The following is a 10,661-nucleotide window of genomic DNA, read 5'->3' as shown; positions in this document are numbered from 1 at the left end:
TTGAACATTCTCACTCTGCGTATGCTGGTGGGGGCACTTTGCAGTAGATATCACTACTTGTAAGGTCCTCACGGTTGGGTTATGGTGGCCCACTCTAATGGCTACACAAAAGAATACGTCAAACAATGCGATGAGTGTTAGTGTACAACAATTTCCTGCTTCTTCAAGGACCACATGTCCTTGAACCCCATCATGTCCTTACAACCATTCGAGAAATAGGGCATGGATTTCATCAGACCCATCAGTCCGGCAACACAAAATACATGCAAGCTAGATACATAATAGCTGACAGACTATTGTACCAAGTGGGTAGAAGCTCGTGCAACCCGCAAGGTCGATGCTAGATCGATTGCTAAATTCCTCTATGAATCAGTGAGCACCCACTTTGGTTTCCCCCCTTGAGCTTGTCAGCGTGACAATGGAACACATTTCATTAACAAGGTAATCTAATTCCTCTTTCAAGAGTTCCTTGTCACCCGTAGAAAGTCCTCCCCATATTATCCACAAGCAAATGGCCAAGCAGAAAGCACCAAAAAAATATTGTGTGCTATTCTGACTAAACTGTGGAGGCCAGCCGTCGCAACGATTGGGAACAAAAGTTTCTGGCTGCACTTTGGGCTTATAGAACTTCTAAAAAGGTACCAAAGCTATCCTTTTCAGTTTAACCCATGGTATTGAAGTAGTCATACCCATGGAGTTCTTAGTCCTTAGCTTATGTGTCACAATAGTGCAAGAAAAGCTCACTAGAAATGTCTTAGTTTGTTGCCTTTTTGAGCTCAAAAATCTCGATGAAACACGCCTTTTAGCAGTATACATCATGATTGTGGAGAAGCTAAGGCGTAAACAATGGTTTGACGACCAGGTTAAGGATAAACAAATGAATGAGGACCTCTTATTCAGTACCAAGACACACAAAAAGAAGCTCAAGCTCACAGGCTTATGACCTTTCCAAGTCACAAAAATAACACCACAAGGCGCAGTGCACATCAAAACACTAGATGGTGTAGAAATGGTTGGTTATTGCAATGGTAGCAAACTTAAACGCTACTATGGTCCTCTCACGGAGGCCACCTTGAAAGCCATCCATAATAAAAAACAATGAAATAAAAACCATGAGGATATGAAATGAGCTACACAAGAAGAAGCTAAAGCAAGGAAAGCTAAGCTTAGGAAGAGACATATCATGGTTGATATGGTCCAAGTGGTCGACCTTGAAGAAGAAGATTGGGAGGTGAAGCATGCTCGGTTGTGGTTAGGAATGATCACCCCTACAAGCTTTGTCCAAAAAATAGCTCTTGTTGATATAGGGTCTAGTTACAATTTGATGTCGTATGAAACTTGGTATTCCCTTGTGGAACCCTCACTCAAAGAGACCCCTGCAATTATCACAACAGTGGCGTTACAACGTGTTCATTGTGTAGAAATAGTCATGCTTTTGTTCCACATAAGAAATAATACCTTGGAAGGGAAGCTCTACATGATGCCTCTGCAGGAACCATGTGTGAAGAGATACTCCTTGGAAGGGGTTGGATGGGACATAACCGGTGCAACATCGGCTGGAATGCATGGACGGCGACCCTATAGCTGGGCTTCTAGCCAAGTTAGTGTCCTCATGATGGACGAAGTACAGCTTCCCCATCTAAGCACTTCCCATTTCACCACCCACCATCATTCCATCAATGCCTCTCACATCCCCTCCACTACCACGATCGGCACCAACCCACTCTCACATGGTCACCTCACCAGGTACTACTGCCCCACCAAACGCAACTAACCAAACTAACATAGCTAACACTAGTAACAAAATCCCACAGGGCTTACCATCTCGCCTTTGTGGGCAGCACAAGGTTATTATGAAGGTGAATTTAAATTATGGATCCTTAAAACATCCGACCATCCCCTTAATCCACAGGCATAACAAGACGCCAAACACAAGGACACATGCTAGGAGAGTATTGATGGTACTTGACATGGATTACGAATGTATAGATGCATGTGTCAATGATTGTGTGCTATTTTGGGGTGCTTATGAAGATATAACTTAATGTCCAAAATGTGGAGAGTCTTGTTACCAAAGTTATTTTTAAGGTATGATGATTCATCAAAAAGTGTGAGGCATTTTCCTATCATACCCCACATTCAACACATGTTCCGATGTAAGTCTATTACCAAACTGATGAGATGGCATGCACATCGATGGCATGATGAGGGTCCCTGCTTCTGCAGATTCACTAGCATGGCAACACATAGAAGAGGAGTGGATGGAATTCAAAGAGGAGCCACATACGTAGGACTTGGACTAGGTATGGATGGACTCAATCCATTTGGTCTCAAATCAACATCATGGACCACATGGCTAGTGGTAGTAGTGAGCTACAATCTCCCTCCTTGGAAGTCAATAAATAAGGGTCATGTGATGCTAGCTCTTCTCGTGCAGCTTGAGACACTATGGTGTGGCATCCAAGTGCATGATGTGTCCCGACCGCTTACACAATGTAGCTAAGACGTGAAGGCAATTTCAATGTGGACAATGCATGACTTTTTAGGGTATGGAGAGTGCTTCAGTATGTTTTCTATGCTCAATAACCTTCCTATAATTTGAATTATCAAATATTAGTTGGCTCTAAATATATATTTTTGTGCATTGTGCATAATTTGGACTCACAACATCCCGTCATAATCCTTGTCTGATTTGTGGACCTTCGCTTATTACATCATGTCCTTTGAATCTCAAAAAGGTTGTGTATGAAGACCATCATCCATTTTTTCCATTTGATCATGAGAAGTTTGTTCCATCTACAAAAGGATTCCCTTCACATCCTCTAAGAGTAGGAGATTGGGAAGTATTATGGAGAGGATCATCCCATACGCCACTATTGGAAATGACAAGGTACTCAATCTTCTTTCATCTCCCATATTTGACAAAGCTAAAAATAAATCATCTTCTAGGTCCGATGAACATCATAAAAAATATAGCATTCAATATTTGGGACCACAAAATTGGAAAGAGATATTCTTTAGCAGTTCAAGAGGATTGAATGTCTCCCCACCACTTAGCCAATAGTTCAAGAGAATGGGAAGGTAATTTTACCTAAAGCACCTTGGATATTGACAAAGAATGAGGAGAAGAGAGTGAAGATCAAATTGCATCCTTTCGTACACCAATGGGTGTCATGCATTCTCTAAAGGAGTTATTCACAAAAACAAAGAAGAAAGGAGTAATTCAATTTTATGGTCTAAAAACGTAGGATTCCAGCATAAGATGTTTTAGGTATGTTCAATTTAATTTTGTAATCTTTATGATGGTCTTCCATTGTAATAATTACATAACATTTATTGCAATGTTTTGTGTTACATAGTTCATTCTTCCCATATGAAATACTGAGTGTGGAGAGATCAAAAAGTGCACGAGGCTATCTACAAAATGGGGGCGGTGTGAGGTATGAAAAAGTAAAATTCTAACATGGCTTTATTTTATTGTTGCCCTAGTTTGTAAGACATGTCATGCTAATTAAATGTACTCAATTCTATCTTAGGTATATAAGTTCCCAGGAGATCCATCCATCCACTATTGATGCAACCTGAGTAATGGTAGTGGAGGCAGTGCACATGATAGAGGAAAACCTCCCAAGAACTATCCTCACTAAACAATTACATCTTGTGGTACGCTTGATAGAGATAAAGTGTTGGTGTGCGGTGTTGTGCGTGCTCGGTGGATGTTCTTCCTTGAGCATTTCATGAAGACCTTGAAGGCTTTTGTCAGGTAAAAAGCTAGGATCAGAAGAAAGCATAGTAGAGGGTTAGTTAGTGCAAGAAGCATGTGTCGACATGTTAGAGTATCTCTCTCTTGAGTGGATACCACAATGCCATGATTGTGGAGTAATGAGGATAATGAGCGCATGCTATCCCACGTACCACAAGGCAAAGGAAGAGGAAGGAGAATGTACACATCAATGTTGAAGAAGGTGAGTGAATACATTTTGTATTCTCAATAGTGAAGTTAAGGTGGCTTGCAAGGTATGAAGAGGTGAGGAGAAACCGATATAAAGAGAGGAGCATTTAGGATGCATTCGAGCAGATTGCCATTTCCTCCAGAGCTTGCATCACTTTCAAAAGATTGTACCATTGGTTAGCTTTATGAAGAAATGGAAAAGGCCAAAGAATATGGATAAATGGGGATAGAAGAAGAGTGGGAGTACGCAAGAGGATGCGAGCCTTATAGCGTGTCTCTACTTTCCATTATAGGGAAATTTGGACTCTCAAATGGGCCTGCTAAGGCCTCTCTCTCTCTCTCTTCCATGAATCAAGGAAAAGTGCCAAAGTTAATGTTATAATATTGGCACTCTCTCTCCTCTTAATGTCTTCCTTAATAGTTTTTTATAAAGATCAACCTATTACTTTATTCAAATATTGGTTTTCACCTATAAATGTGCTCAAAATCCCATGTAATAACTCCATCTTTTGCATTTACTTACTGCAGGTGAAATTCGTAAGCTTTGCACTCATTATTTCTTTCATTTAATGAGTCCCCTTCCCCTTAATCATCATTCATTCTTCTCGTTGAACATTTTGTATCTACACGATGATCCTCCTCCTCTTCGCCATTTTTTTAATTCTTTTGCATACTACATACTGTGGGTTATTGTTCTAGTGCCAATTTTTGCTATACTCCTCCATGGATCCATCATATGGAGAGTTTCATGGTAATCCTCTTGGAGAAGCGGGGGCAAGGAGCTCAAACTAGGTAATACAAAATGATAATCGTGTTTCATTTTTGTTTCAAGAAACTCTTTACTTATTTCTTGTAGACTCAATAAGGATGTATCTTCTACTAATTGATGTTATGTTTTGTGGATGTTTCTCTTTCATTTCTAGAGTACTCTAGAAGAAATGAAAATAAGAGGCACATACATCTAGCTTTGGATGAAGATTATGCACCTCTACATAAGAGAACAAATGCCAAACCCCTCGAGCTAGAGATGCAGAGAGCATAAGGAAAAAAGCATGTTGATTTGTGGGTTCAAGGGTCAATTTACACTCCTGATCCCATGTCCCAAAGCCACCCAGAATTTCTAGGTTAACTTGATTGGTTAAGTATGTTTGTGAGGGCAATGTAGAGGATTGCTTGTCTACACAAAGAGGCTTGCAAATCAACATCAGAGTGTTTATTGGTCTGCACAGAGATTATCAATGATCAAGGAGTAAAGTATATCCCGGTTAAGTGCTATGTATCAGAACAAGAAGAATGAATGTAAAGCTTTAGCAAATGTTGCTCATACTCAGTAGGTTTAGTGTAAAAAACTTAAACCATCCAAAACTAAATATAGTACATATGACAAAGAACTTCTTTGTTGTTGTTCATGCACTTCATACATGGAAACATTATTTAATGGGCTCTTAATTTCTCATTAAAATAGACCAACATGTATATGACATCTACTCACCCAACCATTGATATCTAACTATCACGTTAAATGGGCATCATTTATTCAAGTTTTCATCCTCTTATTCAATATCAACCAAGAAAAGAAAATGTGTTAGTTGATGCACTAAGTAGGCATCCATCAATTACAAACATTTATGTTCTTGATATGCATTCTTTTGATGCTATGCATGATAATGATCCTGATTTTCATCATGTATGGTTAAAATTATACTCTAACAATTACTTGCCTACTGATAATTATTAATATCATCATGGATTTTTTTCTTTGAAAAGAATTTATGCATAACTCTTCCATTTAGACAACTTATCATGGAAGAATTACATAATCTGTTCTCCATGATTTTTTTTGGCCTAATGTAAAGAATAATGTTACCAATTTTGTTTATGAATGTCTCATTTGCCAACGAGTTAAGCGCCATCATGGAAAACAACATGGCTTACTTATGCCTTTGCCGGTCCTTGTTAAAAAATATCTATGGATTTCATTACTGGTTTACCTGTTACTTTTGCATTAAATGATATGATTTAACTATTTTTGATAGATTTAGTAAACAAGAATAGTTCATTGCATGCAAAAAGACATTGACTGCTTCACAAGTTGCACATCGTTTTTATCAAACATGTTTTTACACACCATGGTCTACCTAAAGTTATTGTATTTGACCATGACTCGAGTTTGTAATCACTTTCAGGTTGCTTTATCTTCAAACCTGAATCCAAAATTGATTTCACCTCTTCTTTCCATCCTGAAAGTAATGGCTAGACTAAAGATCCTAATAGTACTATCTTAGGTTTATTGAGGTCTTATACAATCTGCACACCAGCAAATTGGGATCAATATCTTCATTTACTACAATTTGCTTACAACAATACACCACACTCAACTACAGGAAAAACTCTTTTTGAAGTAGTGTATGGTAAGAAATTACCGCCACCTTCTTCTCGACATTCGCACACTATTGCTGCCCCGCGCTTTGATGACTTCACTAGAGATCACACCCGTATATTGCAACAAGTACATGAGGCTATAGTTAAATCTCAACCAAAATATACTACCTAAGAAAATAAGAAATGCAAACCATTTTCTTTGAACCAAGGTGATCATGTATGGCTTTGTGTTGAAAAAAGAAGACTCAAAAGTGTCGACAAATACCTTGCAATCAAATTAGCCCCTAGATTTTTTGGTCCATTCAAAGTTCTGGCCAAAATAAATGGTAATGCCTATCATCTAGATATTTCTTCACATTGGTATATTCATAACTCTTTTCACATAGAACCAGAGATTATTTTAGACCATGGTCAAATATAAAGGTCACCCAATCGAAGATTCTCACTGGTTACCTAATCATGCCCTCGCCACCTATCCATCCTTGATTGCATATCTTACCTGGATTCTAGCCCATGATTATTATTGATGATTTTGTGACGACTGAGGAGAGTTACTAGTCACCCTTGGGGCATGTTATTGAGGATGAACTCATGGAATATTTTATATATTTTCATGTTGTGTAATTATGGATTCTTAAAAGATATCATGGAATAGTTATATTCCTAGGTTTTTATGTTATGAATTCTCCAAGATGGATTTAGATTGGGATTAAATTCACTTGAAAATTTTGAATTAAAAACCCCTTCATTTGAACTCGCGTGCTATACTTACATATTTTTAGGTGAACCCCCCGAAGACTCAATATTGAGTATTGAGTATATTGTTTGTTCTATTTATTTTCAAATATTTTATTTATTGCAGTCATTTTTATGTGTTCATGTCAACCTCCTACAACAATATCCTACAACAATATCAAAACCATTGATGCCTTGGTTTAATCCTTAAAATTGCCTACATCAATCCAATTTACCACATATGCAAATCTTGAAACTCATTAAACCCATCTATACACAAACCCATCTAATCCTTAAATTCATCAAACCCATCTATTCCTTGCTCCTCCCTATACACATGTATACGCATGCACATATATACATACATGTATACACATAATCCTTAAATTCATCAAGCCCATCTATTCCTTGCCCCTCCCTATATCAAAACCATTGATCCCTTGGTTTAGGCCTTAACGTCCTTGCCTACATCAATCCAATTTGCCACTACCCCATGATTACTTACAAGGCATCACATGTAGACATTGCATAATCCCTAAGCCCATCTAGGGCTTTCCCTTGCCTTGATTTAGGCACTAGACTACATCAATCCAAATTGCCACCACTCATATGTGTGTGTGTGAGAGAGAGAGGGGGGGAATCACCAAACAAGTCCGAATGTTTTCAAAACATCGATATTAATTATCTACGTAGATGACAAGAGTTCAAAAATATCTTATTCTAGAAGGCAAGAGGGTATTGCTACCTCATACCTGCGTAGAAATGGCCTCTTATTGACCTCTTATTTCCTTGCTTTAGAATTTAGAAAACTTGAAAGCTATAATCCCCCCCCCCCCCCCCCCCCCCCTCTTCTTTTCTCTTTCTCTCTCTCTCTCCCTCTCTCTTCGTGTCTCTCTAGCTTAAAGCCTGAGATCGTCAATTAATGATTTTCTTGATTTGGTATCTTTGTCATTGCTAAAGAATATTATGAACGGTTGTTTAATTATTTCGTTATTCTAATTTGGAGCTGTAATATTTTTTATTTTGTGCAAAGAAAATGAAACCGCAACAAGCGGCGCTATGCTTCGGCGCATCTCCTCGTCGTTGATGAATAGTTGACGTTTCACTGTCGATTAACAAAGCTTGTGTTAGGAGTCTTATTGTAAAGGTAAAACTTGATTTCTAATGGAGAAGCACAAGCGAAGCAGGAGTCAGGAAGGCAGTGATGATGCTGGCGGCGGCAGTTATAAGGAAGGGTCGAATGAAGATGAGAGTAAGGTAACTACCTTTAGGGTTGGGATAGGCAAGCAAAAGCAACAACGGAATCATGAATCGCAGCCGGAGGTGCTAATGCAGGACCCGGCGCTCCTTCACAAGCGGAGGAGAAGACCTGAAGGCAATGATGATGGTGGCGGCGGCAGTAATAAGGAAGGGTCGAACGTCAATGCGAGCAAGGTAAGAAAGATTAGGGTTAGGGTTGGCCCCAAGCAAGGGCCACAATGTGATCGTGAGGGGCGGGAGGAGGTGATGGACCCGGCCATTTGGAGGGACTTCCCTCCGGAACTCCTCTTCCACCAGGTGCTGGGCAGACTCTACATCAAGGACTTGATCCGGATGCGCGCAGTGTGCCGCAAGTGGAACAAGGCCAACTGCACTTACCGCACCCCAATATTTATGATCAACAGACCAATTGTGTAAGGCATCAAACATCTCTCTCTTGAACTATGTACACATTGGGCAGCTCCGAATCGAGTTATCTGGATGTCCCCCCATCGACTCCCATTCCCTGCACTTGATCAGTACTGGCTTGGCTATGACCTTGAAAATAGAGAGACACATCAGTCTCTCTTAGCACTTTCTAAGTGAGATCTTGGCTCAAAACCTGTAATTACTGCCGGATCGGCGCCTCTCTTTCTCTCTCTTTCTCCCACACACAGTACATGCGCGCGCGCGCGCGCACACACACACACAGACCCCTTCTCCGATCTCTTTCTCTCTCTTTCTCCCACACACAGTACATGCGCGCGCGCGCGCGCACACACAGACACACACAGACCCCTTCTCCGATCTCTCTCTCTCTTTTTCTCACACACATACACCCGACCCACTCCCCTCTCTCTCTCTCTCTCTCTCTCTCTCTCTCTCACACACACACACACACACACACACACACACAAAATGAGCTTTCATGCATATCGATTTAAAACTTCCCTGTGTTTTCTATCAGGTGCCGAGATTTGCCATGGTTCTACTGCAGCACCTCGGGAGAGACAAATATTGCATCGGCTGCCTTTGATCCGAACCTCAACAAATGGCATTGGCTACCACTTTTGTCAACCAGCTCCTCTTCTTCTCCAGCGAGGAAATGCCATAGCGATCTCCGGCCTTTCTGTGGTGTGGGGAGCTTGATTTGCTGGGCATCGTTTCGGTCTCTGTCCCTTTACATTAGCAAAACGTTCACAAGTTTCGTGATATCTATACCCAACCCATGCAGGGTAGTATCACCTTCAGTGGCAGAGGCTAGATTTCTACGCATGGAAAGTGCGCCTGCAGCATCCGGCGGCCATGCGGTCTTGCTCATTACCTTAAAGCCAGAGCACGTTCTCATAGAGAAATATAACTATAAAGAGATATCCTTCCAAACCGAAGACACAGTAGCTTGGGATTTCGCCACACAAATTAGCCCCAGGTGGCGCGCTAGTTTTTATTACAAAGATGGTAGGCTTGGCTTTTTATCCAAACGGCAAGGAGCACTTCCTACCATGAAGTATCATGACTCAAGCTGGACAACCATTGATCTACCAAGAGTGATAGCAACATCCCTTCGTGCTCGCTTCAAAATTATTCAGGTGGACGGGGAGATCCTATTGATTGCCTTGATGAGAGAAGCTGGAAGACTGAGGAGGGTGTACTTATATCAACATCTTTTCTCTGAAAAGGGATGGGCTTTGCTTAACAGCAAACTCACAGTTCTTGGCTCCTCTGATTTTGATTGTGTGGGCAGGGCTAGCCAGTTGATGCTCTGGGTGGACAAGCCCAAATGGTACCTATACAATATGATTAAGGACATTTGGCAAGTGGTTCCACCATGCTTGCACCCGACAACGGCTAGGGAAATAACAATGTCCAGGGCTTGCCCTGTCAATCCTACTTTGCATGACAGTCTACACACTAACTAGTATACGGAATCCTACCAGAGTCTAGTGTAAGCTTCAAAAACCCATAATTTTAGCTTAGGTAAACTGGGTTTCACAAGGCCACTCCAAGAAAATTCTACTGGGTCATGGGTTGGGCGATCAGACACCTGCAAGGCCTTCAATTTCGAAGTCGACACCTGCAAGGCCTTCAATTTCGAAGTCCGAGGCAGAGTTGCAAATTAATTTCAGCGCTGCGTGCGACATTGCATGAAGGTCCAGTGCAAAGAACCTTGCTAGATGCTTGTGCATCCATGGGCCTCTTCACCTCAACAACACAAGGATCATATGTTGATGCGAAATATGCTTGTCTTTTAGGGCAGGTGCACCTAGGCGCGTGAAACCGTAGCCGGAGGCCAATAGACGGTTATGGCTCAAGCCTCAATTGTGAGGATATGAATAACACACGGTCAGGGGGT

At 40.8% G+C, this 10,661-nt stretch overlaps 1 protein-coding gene across 1 annotated transcript; it reads left to right on the top strand.

Annotated features, from left to right (window-relative positions):
- Positions 1–8,381: 8,381 nt before the first annotated feature.
- Positions 8,382–10,340, top strand: LOC147637840 (uncharacterized). Its single transcript, XM_086798952.1, has 2 exons — positions 8,382–8,742; positions 9,276–10,340. The coding sequence occupies exons 1-2, from the start codon at positions 8,399–8,401 to the stop codon at positions 10,225–10,227; spliced, it is 1,296 nt and encodes a 431-aa protein (XP_086655078.1). The 5' UTR covers positions 8,382–8,398; the 3' UTR covers positions 10,228–10,340.
- Positions 10,341–10,661: the final 321 nt, after the last annotated feature.

Source organism: Cibotium barometz, chromosome 6, assembly GCF_041138505.1.
Source record: "Cibotium barometz isolate CiBa-2024 chromosome 6, ASM4113850v1, whole genome shotgun sequence".
NCBI classification, from domain to species: Eukaryota; Viridiplantae; Streptophyta; class Polypodiopsida; order Cyatheales; family Cibotiaceae; genus Cibotium; species Cibotium barometz.
This window is presented reverse-complemented; position numbering and strand designations above follow the sequence as displayed.

Coding starts and splice junctions, on each gene's coding strand:
- LOC147637840 (XM_086798952.1), top strand. CDS start 8,399: ATGCAGGACCCGGCGCTCCTTCACAAGCGGAGGAGAAGACCTGAAGGC. Junction 8,743..9,275: donor ATGATCAACAGACCAATTGT/GTAAGGCATCAA, acceptor GTTTTCTATCAG/GTGCCGAGATTTGCCATGGT.